The following is a 16447-nucleotide window of genomic DNA, read 5'->3' as shown; positions in this document are numbered from 1 at the left end:
CACGGGAACTATAATAATACTATTATTACAGCACCAGCACTCGTCGCCACTTCACTCGGCCCGTAGATTATTTTGATACTGTTGACCGACAGTTAAAAGCTAACGACGGGAGACGGTGATGAAAGTGTTAAATTAAAATGTTGAGTTTCCAACGCTGCCATTAGTTAAGAGCACATAAAGAATGGCCACGTGACTCAAACAAGTCTCAAATTCAAACAGTCAAACTAGAGGACTAGAGCCTAGAGGAGAGAATCAGGGAGAGAAATGATGAAATACTCAACACAAGACCACAGATCAGAAACTCAGAGTCAGAGGCTCAGAGCACCAGACAACAGCGCCACAGTGGTCTCAATTGTTGTCTACTGCAAATTTCAATTGATTAGCTAATACAATTATAACCAGATTTTCAAAAAATCCCCAAAATTTACCAGAAATCCGACAAAAAATTCGAAAATCCTGCAAAATCTTACGTCCTGCAAATGTCATGCAAGCACTTCGAAAATCCTGCAAAAACGGACAAATCCGACATAGTGGCAGCAGTCAAAATGTTACGGAACGCCAAATGACCCCCTAAAATAATAGCACTCGACTAGTGCTATTTATTTTACAAATCACTTGAATAATATACACCTGGGTGGCGCCATCTAGCGGTTTCAATTGGCGTAACGGAATGTATCGATTTTTTCCAAAATGTACGTATTGATATCGATTGATAATCGTTTCCACAAGCGAAATGGTGGAAACTATTGGTGGAAAGATTCATGCCTTCATTGAAAGTGTCAAGTATGGCTGTGTCGTGTTATCGTGTATGTTCGTGAATCGTGATAACGGTGAATCGTGATAACGGTATAACTAACTGATAACTAAATTTACATGAGTTAACATAGTTATGCTTTCCAACTGAAGCACTTGACTTGATCAAGCAGTTAACTGTCGAGTTTGCCTTGGAGGATGTGACGTCTTTTGCTTCTGCCAGTAAATTATTCATTGCATACATTGTTACACTTGAAACTGATTTGTTTTTTCAAATTAGGTCATATTACTTCTAATCATTTCAAGCAACATGTTATACCCATCATACCTCCACATGAAAGGACTGCTCTTACATCCCACGAAAGACTCCCCAGTTGGAGTGAACAAAACTCGATTTAGGAAATGATATCCAATCAAGTAACACTATTTATTATTATTTTTAATCATTATTTTCTATCCCTAAAATTTAATGCCTTGTTTTTTTGTTTTGTTTTTATTGTTTTTCCCTTTTCGGGACAATGATTCAGTGAGGACATCTCAAAGGAACAGAGATTCAGGACTGGATTATATCATGCTCGCGATCCGTATGCTTTCGACCTTGAAGTTACTTATAACAGCTTGGGAGTCGGTGGAACAAAAATAAGAACGAGTACGATTTACGAGAATTCTCTAGACGGTCTTCACGACATATCTTCATGACCCTGATAGTAGAAGCTTACAATTTCGAGAGTTCGTTTGAAATTAACGATCATTTTCGTCTTTATCCAAGCAGCAGCTACGTAGCCCGACGTGAGGTTATGCCTGTCAAGTAATCAATGTCATTTAAGCTCGACTCTATCTTGGCCTTTTTCTTTTGACTTACGGTCGACAATCAAAAAGGCGTGCCTTGTTTTTCGGTAAGATCTTCTGTTTTCTGAATAATATTGACTTCTTGTTTTCAGCGTTCTAAATTGCGTGTAAGCAACTGAAAACTAAATCATATTATCAATAACTACCTAATAAAACAATATGATCTTGAAAACTAGGAAAGAATAGTATGGACAGCGTGCCCTGGTCAGTTAATAGAGCCTGGCGTCATCCAACACTCGATGCCAGCAGAAGAACGTTCCATAGCTCCCCGGCCGAACTGCACTGGAGCGAGTCGACGAAGTAGCCAGCATCCTTCTGAACTCAATTCAAAGTATTCCAATTCAAATATAACACACCGTAACGAATGCACAAATTTCGTCTTGTTTCTAACAGGTCTTTTCGATGTCCAACTTTGCTAATGGCGGGTCCGCGATTGCTGTCGCTTCTTGATTAGAATCAAACTTGCGGTTTCAAGGCGACCGAAAAGAAATAACACTGGGCAGTGTTAAGCGATAGATGTTTTTTTCGTAACAACTTCTGGAGGCTTATTGCATTCTTCAAAGCCTTCTTTTGATGTGAGTTGTTGTTTACAAGTGATACATTTGACCAAAACATAATAACGCTCTCGTTACCAATAGTTCTGTCAAATCAAGAAGGGGGACCATCGGCATTCAGCTTTCTACGTTGGAAATATGTTCCGCCAGTTTTCTGTTTCTTCCGGCTCTCTACTACGGATGTTTTTATTCGATGCTGGCGGTCAATTCTTTCAACCCGGAACTTTCGTCGTTTAATAACTCAACATTGTCGTGGCGCATTCACCCCGGGCAAGTTTGGATGGCCATTTTCTCGTCCATGATGCGTTTTAGAAGATACAAATCATAAGCTTAACCTAAATCATAAGTTCCTTACGTTGATATTTTGCGATGCTGTGTGGATGAGTCAAATGAATACATGTGTATTTACGAAACTAAATGTTTTATTTCAATTTTCATCTGTTTGAGTTATTGCCATCACCTCATGACGCAGTCGGCGATATTTCCGCATTGCAATTGGTAGCTTACACAGCAAATGCCCGTATTTTCTTTGAAGGCTCTCGAAATTGTAAGCTTCTACTATTTACCAGGGTCATGAAGATATGTCGTGAAGACCGTCTAGAGAATTCTCGTAAATCGTACTCGTTCTTATTTTTGTTCCAGCGACTCCCAAGCTGTTATAAGTAACTTCAAGGTCGACAGCATACTGATCGCGAGCATGATATAATCCAGTCCTGAATCTCTGTTCCTTTGAGATGTCCTCACTGAATCATTGTCCCGAAAAGGGAAAAACAATAAAAAACAAAACAAAAAAACAAGGCATTAAATTTTGGGATAGAAAATAATGATTAGAAATAATAATAAATAGTGTTACTTGATTGGATATCATTTCCTAAATCAAGTTTTGTTCACTCCAACTGGGGAGTCTTTCGTGGGATGTAAGAGCAGTCCTTTCATGTGGAGTATGATGGGTATAACATGTTGCTTGAAATGATTAGAAGTAATATGACCTAATTTGAAAAAACAAATCAGTTTCAAGTGTAACAATGTATGCAATGAATAATTTACTGGCAGAAGCAAAAGACGTCACATCCTCCAAGGCAAACTCGACAGTTAACTGCTTGATCAAGTCAAGTGCTTCAGTTGGAAAGCATAACTATGTTAACTCATGTAAATTTAGTTATCAGTTAGTTATACCGTTATCACGATTCACCGTTATCACGATTCACGAACATACACGATAACACGACACAGCCATACTTGACACTTTCAATGAAGGCATGAATCTTTCCACCAATAGTTTCCACCATTTCGCTTGTGGAAACGATTATCAATCGATATCAATACGTACATTTTGGAAAAAATCGATACATTCCGTTACGCCAATTGAAACCGCTAGATGGCGCCACCCAGGTGTATATTATTCAAGTGATTTATAAAATAAATAGCACTAGTCGAGTGCTATTATTTTAGGGGGTCATTTGGCGTTCCGTAAAATGTAGCCTACTTGAAAACAATAAAAGCAGACGAAAAGAAAATGTGTTTATGCGTTTTCAAAGAAATAGCATGTAGTTTCCCTTACACAACCGTTTGGTGGCACCACAGTCGGAGAGACCTTTTAGTAAAATTACAGGAGCCCCCCCTTATGGCACGCCGAAACCGACACAAAAAAAATGTTTCAAAAAAAAAAAAAAAGAATCGACTAGCGCCATCTAGCGGCCAAAAAAACAACTACGTGCAAATTTAGCGCTCTTCACACAATTCACTCTGTGTAATCACTATCTGAGTATCTGTAACACCTTTATTGGTGATTGTTTCACATTTCATACGTGTCTTGCTTGTCGTACAAAATTTCTTTTTCAGCTATATAAGTGAAGTAAAATGGTTAAGCAGATTACCCGGGAGGAATTACAAAATCTTTTAGGTAAATAAATAATGTAGGCTCCTAGGTAGTGTTTAGTGTCACCTTACCAATCCTATTACGAAGTTAAAGAAGAAGAAACCTACAACAGGCATTAGGGTTAGCCAATAGTTACGTGGCGCTAAATTGATAGACGACTAATTAAGTAGTAAGCGTTGGATGGTTCCAATAAATTTGTTGTTGCGGATGTTGAAAGTCAGCTCCATTCGTAACAAAATAAGCCCCGTAAAGTTCACGATGCTGGAAAGATTGCGATGCCGAAAGATTAGCCTGTGCCAATTAATGACGACAGTTCAGTATGGCTAGACTAGAAGACAGCTTGTCTGAGTCAGATAGCGCTTAATAATTTAAACTTGAGAGAATAACGTGATATGCATCCTCACATTTCTTGGGGCCCATCATCATGCGTCGGTAAACTAAGCTACTCTGTAATTTACTTGGTCTAAAAAGTAGAAAATTGATCGTTCCAACAGACTGGAGTAGCATTTTTTGTGTGAGTTCTGGCTGTCACGAACGTAGAAAGCAAATAAGGGTGACATCTAAATAACGTTTATGAGTTCAAAAGTTTAGATTGTAAAGTTAATCACAAACACAAGTCGTGTTTTAAGTAAATAACGACACGCGCGATTGCACTTGATAAAAGACCGTCCTTCTGTTCATTCTGTTCATATTACAGAACCGATCTGGCAAGGGACGAATGGCCATCGTAATATATCTGGCTATCAGGGCTCAGATTCAATAACGAAGCGTGAGGTTGAGCAATCGATGAAGACCTCCTTGTTCCGGTTCCAGACGGCCCAGTTCCCAGTTACCTGAATGCCAGGATTTAATTTCTTAAATCTTGATTCGTATCTAGATTGTTTTTCAAGAAGCTGGATTAAAAGAAATTTTGTACGACAAGCAAGACACGTATGAAATGTGAAACAATCACCAATAAAGGTGTTACAGATACTCAGATAGTGATTACACAGAGTGAATTGTGTGAAGAGCGCTAAATTTGCACGTAGTTGCTTTTTTTTGGCCGCTAGATGGCGCTAGTCGATTCTTTTTTTTTTTTTTTTTTTTACATTTTTTTTTGTGTCGGTTTCGGCGTGCCATACCCCCTCCCCTTATGGGAAATTTAACACTGTCAGTGGAAACCATCTCATCTCTCCATACCCCTGGTAAAGACAGCGGGGTTTACTTTTTTTATGTCGCCACTTTGTAGCCATGATGTAATCCCTGATTATATGATTTCAAATGTTGTAGCCTATTTCAAAAATTTTACCTTTAAAAAAAAAAACAATAAGTTGGTAGGGGCACCATGGTAGGGGGCCTGAGGCAAGCGAACGCAATGATGAAAGAAAATTCAAAATGAAACAACAGCGATCACGAACATCGGAACACATTAAATTAACTTGAAGGTCACAATGAAAGAACACGTGATTCGAATGTGATGGGAACATATGGATACAGATTACACACATAGTGTCTCGGAACATCACAAATATCTCAGATTTCCAAGTTAGGATAGAGTGTCTAAGTAATGAAATGTCCGGAAAAGGAGAAATGAGGAGACAAGTCCTATAATTTGGAGAAGCGCGATTGCTAAACTGACGCATAATGCGTAAGTTCCATAAGGAGTATTGCTAGCCTGAAGTTTTTGAACGCATCCCTATTAAGGAAAAAACATAATTACATCGGATAAATCGATTCCCATTTTGTTAGCCTTTCTTAACTCTTACCTTGGTATAAATAAACTGATTGGTTGTTGTGTTTGACCCCATGTGGCGATGGTCTTGGCAGTTTTGACTCGCCGGTTCGATACAACACGATTTTGGTACGGTGAACGTGAGTTTGGTGCCAGAATCATCACGCGGTATAATTTCCGTCTGATTCAAACTGTAAGAAGACACCATCCAACTTAAAAAGCTGCTCGAACCGCAACATCGGAACTGTATAAATAACAACGACAATCTGATTATTTTATTAATATAAACAAAAATAACTATAATTAATCAATACCGATTGTTGAACGATATCAAGGAGAGCCGTTTTACTAGAATCTTTTCCATAGTCAAACCGAACTATGTTAGCCACCCGCTCCAACGACATTTGGTCGGTCTGAGTAGTAGTGACATAGGTCCAGATACCTCCAATCAAAAGGAATACCAGCGAAACAAACAGTAGAAAGATAAACTGCACGAATAATTTAAAAATTTTAAAAATTATTAGTTAAGGTTGATATTTGGCAACGGTTGAAAAGCCTTAGACTTACGCTGCCCATAACGGGTTTGTTGTGTCGTAACACACCAACAAAACCAACGACTCCAGATAAGAGCAACAAAACCACGGAGATCATCAGCATGTAGACTCCAGCACTAGTACTACTACTAGTAAGGTGACTGTAATTTGTCTTTGACAAGGCCCATATAGTCCCCCCTACACCAAGTACTCCGCATATCTGTATAGAAAGTTGGAACCGTAAAATTACACTGGCCATATTTGCTGTGCCATTTTATTTTTTTTCAAGTCGTAAAATATCTCAATAACACAAATCACACAGTACGTTTGAGAATAAATTTGAGTGAGTTAAGATTCATTGAACATATTTTTTGAACAGATCAAATTTCATGATTTATCGTTTCCTTTTTGACGTGCTATGACGAGTCCGTATAGGACAGGTGTATGCTTCGGTATGTATAGATGTTATTCCATTGTATTAGATAGCCATTTAGGGTATCCTTCATTCTTGTTTTGGAAATAACAGGCCCATCCATGCCTGCCAAGCAGTGATGTTTTTTAGAGTGACGATAAAACCCGTTTCTATTTTAATGCCCAAACAATTTTAGCTTTCTGATTAAATAATATTGGTTTGCCATCGTCAGTGAGCCGTTCAAAAATTTAAACAAGAAAAAACAAACATCTGCTGGTATATCTGTTATAATCGCCCAAGGCAAGTTGCGTGAATTTGGTTCTGTAATATAAATGTTGGTATAAATTTTCCGGCTTCTCGGGGCTAAAAGCCGAGGTCGCGATGTAAAATTGATTTCTTTTTAAACTCTCCAATTCCACTTGTATCCCAAACATTTGTTAACAAAGATTTTAGTTTTTCCGAAAGGATAAAACCGCGCTAGCCCTTGTGAACAAAGTCACTGTACCGAACTTGTTACGCAACAGCTCGGCAGACGACAAAGATGAACCCGATGCCGATGGTAGTAATAAAAACGTTCAGACTTTATGTGACCTTGAATTTTTCGGGACGTGGATGGCCTCTGAAAGCGCCTTCGGAGCTTGCTTCTAAAATTCTTTGTCGATTTTCTTTTGAGCCTATATAATACCCCACCAAATATCAATGCGTCTAGTCTAGACAGGTAAAAAGCGCTGGTACTGACTTGGACTCGATGAAAGATAATGGAACCTGTATTAAAATTTTTAATTCGCCCTTCGTGAACTGGTTTCATGCCATTTTTTTTACAATTTGAACGCACGCATCCTTGAAAAGAGCAGTGTTAATAAACGCGATGCAGAGATGTCTGGACAAACCAGTCGCGTGAAAATTATGGGGCGAAAAAAAAAAAACAAACGCAAAGAATGTACCACTGCGCGTCTATGTAGGCTAATTTTTCGTGTATACAAGTTCAGCCCTAACGGCAAGGTTATCAACTTTGCGAACCACCAATATTTTCGAGACATCAAAAGGTTTCTTTCTGTAGCTCCATTTTAGGAATAATCTCCATTGTTCTAAAAAACGATTTTGTAATTTCCGTAACGCAACATTTGCAAGGTATAATACTCTTCATTCGTCGTAACTTTTGATATTTACCACAAAAAGAGTGCTGACAGATAAGGCAGTCCACTTCAAGAAGCGATAGCGAACATTTTCGTCGTAAAAATTTCGGGTCTGTCGAATTGCTGGACGATGAACACCACGGAAATATCTGGACAACAGGGGCGCTTCCCGGTTGTTTGTATCAACTTCGGCACCGATCTCGGAATTCACGTTGCGCGCCATCATTAAAAAATGAGGCAATCAATAGCGGAAGGGATAAATAAGGTCGCTCTTTTGGCCTTGTTCTTATGTCACCGCTGCTGTTGTTACAACTGAGTCTCGTTCAACAGATTGGTATGGCTTTTGAAGACCCAGGACAACTTTCGTTGGCTCACTAGGAGGAGGCGGGACTTCATTTGCGCTTGCAGGAAATCTACCAGGGGCGAAAATGGAAAGTCTTCTAAACACAATATGGTCCATGTCGAATTGACCATTTGGATTGCCGTAAACGGCTTGACCTCCAATATCTACTCTATTACCCTACTTATTATATGGCCTGGCACATTTATTACCACCAACAACAAAAATTCCGACAACATAAAATGTCGCTAGGGCCAAGCGTTAAAATTTTATGAAGGCTGGATTTCATAAAACCTGTTTTTATTCAATCTAACTTTATAATTTTTTTTTTACAATTTTAGATTGTTACATTTATATGCCTTTTTAGTTTCTTTAATTAAATACATATCCAGACATTGCTTAATTTCTAAAGCTGAAATTTAATCCAAACAAATATCTCGGTTCACGTTCCCAAGTCATGATACCAAATAAAAGTTCCTGATTCGTATAATAAAATATGAAATGAAGAAATCTGATAATTCAATTGAAAAGCTCAAAAAAAAAACTACGGGAACTGGCAACCCCGTAATAACAGACAACTTTCACGTCCAACGGGAGTCGGGACCAGGAAATATTTCTTGTTTTGTTTTTTGTACTGCTGTGTTACGATTTCTATCCAATCTCTCCTCAATGAAATTTCCACAGTCCACTTAGATTTTTATCTTCCTACTTTTTAAGGGGATTATTTCTTTTCTTTGTTGTTTAGTTAGAAACTTAATTGCCGAAAATTGTTGGCATAGACAGTTTTTCAAACATGACGAAATTGTGTCACACAATATGCCAAGTGGCGGTATTTCTGTATTTCTGCGTTTTTGCGAGTGCAACAGGTGGGCTTTGTTTTTTTACCTGTGAATTTTTCAGTTTTATTATTTGTTATTTTCATTCTTTCAGACACCACGAGAACATCTGATCTGTATGCTTATTTCTCTCAACATGGGATCAAGGGTTCTGTTAAAATTATGCACAATGTCAAGGAAACGGATCCTGAGAATCTTAATAACACAAAAGGAACTTTTATTTTTGATATTGATAGTCACATGGATGTGGAACCAGCTTCCTATTCCTGGTCATTGTATGATCTCCCAGTAGAATATACTCAGCCAGTCGCCTGTGACAAGGGATATCTCGGAGAGAAGTAATAAAGGTCTAATAATTTTGATTCACTTCACTGTTATAAAATCCTTTTATTGATTACAGAATTTTAGATCTTACACCCTTGTTTGGTCAGGTCACCTTGCCTAATCTAAATTTTACTGTAGACTTCAATCTGAGTCTTATTAATGTGACTGGACCCACTTCACTTTGGGGGAGAACTCTCATTTTTGAAGGCCCCAACACTTTATGTGCCACCATTATGGTATTAACTCATACAAAACATACTAAAAGTATTGACAACCATATGATATGTTTATCGTGTAGCCTGAAGCTGGTCTCAAGGTTGCTGCTGCACGATTGTCTTCACCAATTGCCGGATCAGTGACTGTAATATCCTGGTCAGTTGGAGACGAAGTTGACACTCGTGTACTAACGGATCTTTATCATGTTTCTGGTGATGGCACGGCTTCAAATCACGTTTGGAAGTTATTAGTTACAGACGTGCTGGACACTAAACAAGGTGGGTAATCATTTAAACAAAGAAAATATAATAGCTGGCTCTTAGAACATTTCGATTTGTTTTTTTAGATCGAGATCGAGGGGATTGTAACGCACTTCAATTCCTGTATGACCCTGATTCTCGTTCTGGAGTGAATTGTTCACCTCAAGCGCCTCAAAACTGTAAACAGGGCGATTTGTCGGGTCGTTTGGGACTAGTTCGCTCAGCTTCGAAACCGGGAGGAGGTTTGAACTCAATTCGAATTTATTTCCCTTGCCAGTTACGCCAATTGATCAACTTATTTCTACAGGTTTTGGAGGTGGATCTCGTCGTGCGTTCCGCGATCCTCTTTTAGTTCTTCCTGATTTAAAGGGTCCTCGTTCTTTGTACATGGTTCTCTTTGATAAGGATTTACCCGATGTTGTTTTAGCCTGTGGAAGATTTCGTGAACTTCGTCCGAGGAAAGCGCGAGCTTTCTTCGCTCAGAAAGGAGTACGCGGTGAAATTGTATTAGAGCAAAGGACCCCTATCGACCCTACACATGTTCTCGTTAACGTAACAGGTAAAATTCATTTATTAGAATTTCTATTTGCCCTATTAATTAATTATATTGTGTCAAATAGGGTTAAACTCTTTAGCCGGAGGTTTTCATATCCACGAATACCCGGTTCCCATTCCAAGGGTACCAGGAGAAAAAATCTGCAGCGCTACTGCCAATCATTATAACCCTTGGGGTTGGGTTCCTGCCGATAGCCCGCCACCCGGCCGTGGTACTGGTGAAATGTACGAACTTGGTGATCTCAGCGGGAAATTTGGAATGCTAACTGGGCTCACGACTCTTGAAAACGACGTGACAGACACCACGTTACCACTTTTCGGACCGTACAGTGTACAAGGTCGTGGATTAGTGATTCATCTGGCCTCAGATGGTTCTCGCTGGGTGTGCACGAATGTAGAACCATTCGGCGTAAAAATGACTACTGCCGTAGCAATCTTCCGGTACCCGTTAGGCGGTAGGTTATTGCTACAACTGCGTAATTTAGTAGTTTTTAAAAACATAACTTTCCTTCCTACAGGTCGCATATTTTTGCGCCAAGCGTCGGAGGATCCACTATCTGAGACAATGGTCTACATTGAATCTCTCATCTACAGCGACGGAAACGTAAACGGCACTAACAATCATCAATTAGAAATTCACACAAATTTACCTGGAGTTGATTTCCATGACTGGCAATTAAGGTGTCAGTCAACCGGATCCATTTACAATCCATTCAAAGTACTAGATTGAACAATTACGAAGAAATCATTACTTAAAAATGCGTTTCGTACTTGTAGATAAACGAAAAGAACGCAAGGGATTGCAATACCGACACCCAACGACGTTGCATCGTAGGAGATCTGACCATGAAACACGGTCGCTTGGTTGTTGCAGGATTAGCTAGCGAAGTCAAAACAACACAGCGACTCTTCACTGATGTAAACCTGCCTTTATCTGGTCCACAATCCATCATTGGCCGATCCGTAGTTATTTTTGACGACAATTCTCCTAAACAAAGAGGCAATCGTCTCGCTTGCACACCGTAAGTCAACACCTGATGTAAATTCCAAATGTGTAATGAAAACTATTACGTATTTTGTGTTATTAGAATTATGTACTACCATCGACACAAAACGGTGGTTAAGGACTGGTTTGGAAATGGTCTTACTACTCCTGTCGAGGGTAAGGTTGAAATTATCCAGGAAACAGAGTTTAGCAGTTCTTCTATCCAAATGGATTTGACTGGATTGCGCGGAGAAGCGGGAAGATATGGAATATACTCGGTAAGCACACTTTTCTGATTTGTTTAAATATTTAATTTCTGACCATGAATTTTGTTTTCTAGGCTCCTGTAAAAGTCGATTTACAATTTCCTTGCACCGAATCCTCATTGGGCATGCCCCACAATCCATTGAATGTTAGTTTAGGGTCCGATGTTCAAGCCGGAACCTCGGATCAATACCCTGTTGGGGACTTGAGCTCAAAATTTGGCCAATTAGCTGGATTTAGTGTCATTCACTCCGTTTTCAATGACACCAATATGCCACTTTATGGTGCAACATCGATCATTGGCCGTAGTTTCGTCTTGAATCGTGCTCGGGATAACGAAAGGTATATCCAATTTCTATTGTCTTTTTATTACCACGATATTTGAACTGATTGAACTTTGGACAATTTAGATGGGCATGTGGCACAATGGGATGGGGTTTTTCTCCGTCAGAAGCTACTGAAATTCGAGCCATTGCTTCCTTTCATCACCCAGGAGGTTTTTTAACTGGTTACGTCCGCATGGTACTCTATTGTTCCGTTTCTTTCAAAGTGAGTCTACTTGCTAATTCTTGCTATGCCCTTTTATGACAGAGTCAAGTGGTTTATCACGATGGGTCTGCTACTGACACGGTTATCGAAGTCTTTTTGAGACATCCTGGTCGACAGAATACTCGTAATCTGTTAACAGTCACCCGTAATCATCGATGGGCTGTTTATGTTAATCCTGTTGGCGTGGATGCAGCCGTGGCTCCGTATAATGCTCGATGCGTAGCTTCTGGATACATGTGGAATCCGTCTTTCGTCCAGCTAACTGCCCCAGTAGTCGCTGATCAAAGAAATGTAACATTTCATCCTATACTTAAAGTAATCAAAAGTTTATAGCTATAAACTTATTATTATTTTTTATCATTCCAGGAAGATGTATACCGACAAGAGTGCCAACCCCACGTACCTTACCGATGCATGATTGGTGATCTTTCTGGTCGACTGGGTCCTATCGATATAGGTGCAGGCAGAACCGTATTCTCGGACAAAAATCTCCCACTACGTGAGTAAATGGAATGGCGTATTTTAAGAAATTACTGTAATCACCTTTGTATTTTACAGACGGAAAATATTCGGTTCTTGGTCGTTCTTTGATCGTTTTTACTCCGGATGGAGGTGGAGAGAGATTTGCATGCGCCAATATCGAACCTGATGGTGATATCTTCAAATTTATTGTGATTCGCAAGCCCCGTAAATTTGTCGCGTGAGTTATCCCAACACCCGCTAATTAATTCTAAGTCTTTTCTTTCTCAATATTTATTGTTTCTTTAGTTCTGAATTTGTTGAAGATGTTCGTCGAGTACTCGGCGTTCCCGAATGGATGTTATTGGTTGACACTCGCCACACTCGTAACATTCAGAACGATCGCTGCGTCCAATTTAAAGTCCATTTCTATGGTCCAGTCGCAACGCGCATCGAACAAGATTTAAGTCAATTACTTTCCAGAGGGCAGCTCGACTCCCCCACTATACAAGTTCATGGATCCCACGTCGATCCCAAGCGATCAAAGACCATTCCCTATCACGTTTGTGACGAGAGTGATAATGGTATTTCTATTTCTTTGTTTTTTAAATTTCTTATCTGGCATTTGTGACTAATCTCTTCTTCTCTTGTAAATAGCCCAAAGGCAGCCTTCGAGTGACACTTCGGTCGCTTCATCGATTTCTTTTGCAGCAGTGCTGCTCGCCCTGACGATTCCGCTCACCGTATTTACGTAAACCATCCGTCCTTATTCCATTGTTGGTCGAATCTCTTAGGTTGTGATTCATATCGGTAGCTTTTTCATTCTAACATTTATGGATCAAGTTTTTTTTTAGACAACTGTGATGACTATATAACACTAATTTGTATTTCTCAATGTAGTAAAAAGTAATATGCAGAAAATTTAAAATGTTTAAAATCCGGCGTTGATTAGACCAGCCAAAGCACTTTGGAAGCCAGCGTTGTAGTCGAGCGCGACCTACATAATTTGGCGTGGATGAGTAAATATTTAGAATACTGTAAATCATGTATTTGTTTACCTCGTTTGCTCTGTAGTCGTCACGAGCGTCATTGTAGTTGTCGTTAATATCCGGTCCACCAACAAGAGCTCCTTCGAGGACTTGTCCATTGGGGTTGGGGCTGTTGTACTCATTCCATCCGCAGGGAGCCGGCATATCGGGGCAGGACCTATTTTTATAGCGTATTCGTTTAGAGTTTATCACTTTTTAATTTTATGCCAATTTAACTGTTACGTACGCTCCTCTGTGATGGCATTTGACTGGAGGATTGTTACCAAATCCGACGACGTAGCTTCGGCCAGTAGAGCCTAGGGCGTAATCAATCTGTTGTTTGGCAAAAGCTTTGTAGGCGGCAGCGTTACCGATACCAGAGTCAGCCACTAACAAACAGCCAAAAGCAGCATTGGAGGCATGACGGAGGCTTCCCCACTCGTTGATGAAGACTAATCCCTTTGGTGTCTTAGTCTCGGTGTTGATCCAGTAATCGCAATGAGCTTGGGCGGATGTCTTGTATTTTTGGTCGCCGAGAATACGAGAAAGAAGAACAGCAATTCCGGCCATCTTGTTATCCCAGTCGAAGAAAGTCTGGACGAAGGTGCCATAGCCAAATTGGTCCCAGAAGTTGGCTGCGTCCGTTTTGTACGCTTGCTCATTAGTAGCGAGTGCAAGCATTGCAGCAGCAAATGTCAATTCATCTTCATATGCGTATGCCCTTTTTCATTTAATTGTTTTGTTTAATATCTTAATATTCATTTCCTTTAATCTTTCTCTCACATCACTTACGAATAATAGGATCCAGCATCGGCAATCGACTGGGAGTAAATACCCCGGTAAGTCTTTGCAAAGTCATACAGTTGTCGAGCAACGGTAAGAAGATTGGCCGAGTATGCGGCGTCAGAGCTACCGATGGCGACCGACGTAGCGGCCAAAGCAGAGGCGTAGTTGGCGGCCAGATCTGTGCCTGGTTGAGTAGTAGTGATTGCGTACGAAGGGCGAACTTGACTAGCTGGCCATTCTTCTGGTCGTCCCCAATAAGCATGATCTGCTCCTCCATTTCCTGCTTGTCCGTAAACTTTCCCTTGGTCCAATTTCGTAGCCTTGTCGTTTACGTTATACGTTATATATTTGATCAAAACGATAAATTCTTTTAATTTTTCGGATTACCTTCAAGATCCAGTCAGCTCCCCAGCGAAGGGCTGCTAGACCATTGTCAAGCTCTCCTGCCGCCGTGTAAGCATTCCTGTAGTCGATCATACCCCTGCGACAAACCAATTGATTATTAGACTTATTTGTTGTATTTCTTAGCCTTAATTGTTGTTTTTAGACAGAGACGTAAAATTACCATGCAAGGAAAATCATAGAGTGAGCAAAAGGGTGGCCAAATTTCACGTGATCACCAGCTAGAGCAGGCGCCGAAAAATTGTCAATCAATTGGTCGATGAAAAATTGAGCTATGAAATATTTACCGTCAAAATAGCCACCAGACAAGTCAACGCCAAAATCTGAACCATCGTCCAAGAAAGTGTCCCCACGCCAATTAATGCGATTGTTAGTAAGCTTGCCTGATCGTTGTGCTTCGTAGAACAAAATTGACTTCTTCAAAGCCAAGTTGTAATCATACTGAGCGCTGACCAACCCCAACATGGAGATTACCGCAAGAACTATCAAAACCTAAATTACATTTTTATTTAGTTTTAATCTATTTAAAAATTAATTAAGCATTTGGTATATCAGAAGAAACTTGTATTACCTTCATCTCTGGGTTCAAGGACTGGTGACTTTTCCAAAAGTTTAGCCTATGTGTAGGATCCTAATGAAAAATCGTACCCTCCAACGTTTATATATTGATTGTTATCTGAGGTTTGTGGTGTTTGATTTACCATTTTAGTTTACTTAGCTGATAACAGGGCAAGATTGTTATAAAGGCATTATGGATCACATTCACATGCGTGGGGGAGATTATTGCAGATCATTGTTTGTATACAACTTGTTTACTCGCCCTACGACCATAATTTTAGTGGTTATGTAAACACTTGTTTATTTATTTGCTGGAAAACACTTGCGGTAAACTACGAACTTTTCGTATTTTCCAGCTTTATCACCGACTTTGGTCTATTGGTTCACGCATAGTGCACGTGAACTAATCGTTCAGTGTGATTAGAGATACCACCAACATATAAATGATTTATAATTAAAGATTAAGTTAGCTAGAAGTATGCAGTGTTTAAGTTAAATCTTATGCACACTAAAAGGCTACAATTTATTATGCAGAAGTGCGTCACTTTGTGCAAACGTTATTAATTTTATAAAACCTCTTTACAAACAATTTGATCTTTTAAATTGCGCTGAGCATCCATTGAAGTCAACGATTTTTTTTATCGTAACCCTTAACATTTTAATTGTTGGTTGCGGCTGGTAGCTGGTTGTGGTCGTTGTGTTACTTGAATAAGTAGAATAACAGCAGAAATTGCCACAGAAAAATAGAACACATACTTAACAAATCTACAACAACGTATCGCTAGCTGTTCTTTTCCTTATATAGTCTCATTTTTAACACAATTTAAAAATTTTAGTGTTGCTGTTCTATCTAGGATAAATTTTAGCTATAATTTTTTTCAAATATTGCTCAAATAAATTTTGCAACTTACCCAAAAGAAACACATATTGGTATTGGTTTAAATGACCATTTACTTGAGTTCAGCAACAAATTTTACTGGCAAAATGCCGCAAAAGTCAAAACGCCAACACACCGACACACCTTTCCAAATCGGCCGATGGGCAAAGCGCTGAAGTCT

General features: G+C 39.5%; 3 protein-coding genes and 1 long non-coding RNA gene across 6 annotated transcripts; 2 read left to right on the top strand and 2 right to left on the bottom strand.

The window, feature by feature from the left end:
• The first annotated feature begins 656 nt into the window (after nt 1–656).
• LOC124200022 lies at nt 657–2574 on the top strand. 2 transcript variants are annotated; one of them, XR_006877126.1, is made up of 7 exons: nt 663–975; nt 1034–1170; nt 1281–1460; nt 1526–1649; nt 1779–1933; nt 1996–2177; nt 2241–2574. It is a non-coding gene; the product is annotated as an uncharacterized LOC124200022 (long non-coding RNA). The 2 variants fall into 2 exon arrangements; XR_006877125.1 differs by having other exon boundaries at nt 657–975; nt 1281–1649.
• Nucleotides 2575–5424: 2850 nt separating this feature from the next.
• LOC124200016 (tetraspanin-11-like) lies at nt 5425–8153 on the bottom strand. Its single transcript, XM_046596104.1, has 5 exons — nt 7862–8153; nt 6314–6499; nt 6061–6234; nt 5781–5990; nt 5425–5710 (listed from the first exon to the last, which is right to left on the bottom strand). The coding sequence occupies exons 1-5, from the start codon at nt 8051–8053 to the stop codon at nt 5561–5563; spliced, it is 912 nt and encodes a 303-aa protein (XP_046452060.1). The 5' UTR covers nt 8054–8153; the 3' UTR covers nt 5425–5560.
• A 577-nt stretch (nt 8154–8730) lies between these two features.
• Nucleotides 8731–13552, top strand: LOC124200004. The gene is made up of 17 exons (XM_046596083.1): nt 8731–9033; nt 9098–9341; nt 9404–9563; nt 9626–9821; nt 9890–10045; nt 10111–10362; nt 10424–10813; nt 10877–11076; nt 11136–11380; nt 11447–11621; nt 11684–11949; nt 12018–12129; nt 12199–12447; nt 12523–12655; nt 12715–12856; nt 12925–13199; nt 13273–13552. The coding sequence occupies exons 1-17, from the start codon at nt 8961–8963 to the stop codon at nt 13368–13370; spliced, it is 3366 nt and encodes a 1121-aa protein (XP_046452039.1). The 5' UTR covers nt 8731–8960; the 3' UTR covers nt 13371–13552.
• LOC124200007 (endoglucanase F-like) lies at nt 13480–16444 on the bottom strand. 2 transcript variants are annotated; one of them, XM_046596085.1, is made up of 9 exons: nt 16301–16444; nt 15403–15462; nt 15119–15323; nt 14995–15052; nt 14817–14910; nt 14436–14749; nt 13891–14364; nt 13674–13821; nt 13480–13612 (listed from the first exon to the last, which is right to left on the bottom strand). In XM_046596085.1, the coding sequence occupies exons 1-9, from the start codon at nt 16313–16315 to the stop codon at nt 13547–13549; spliced, it is 1434 nt and encodes a 477-aa protein (XP_046452041.1). In that variant the 5' UTR covers nt 16316–16444; the 3' UTR covers nt 13480–13546. The 2 variants fall into 2 exon arrangements, with proteins under 2 accessions (XP_046452041.1, XP_046452042.1); XM_046596086.1 differs by lacking the exon at nt 16301–16444 and adding an exon at nt 15533–15726.
• Nucleotides 16445–16447: the final 3 nt, after the last annotated feature.

This window comes from Daphnia pulex, chromosome 8 (genome assembly GCF_021134715.1).
Source record: "Daphnia pulex isolate KAP4 chromosome 8, ASM2113471v1".
Taxonomy (NCBI): Eukaryota; Metazoa; Arthropoda; class Branchiopoda; order Diplostraca; family Daphniidae; genus Daphnia; species Daphnia pulex.
The sequence above is the reverse complement of the archived record's forward strand: the minus strand, read 5'-3'. Positions and strand labels throughout refer to the sequence as shown.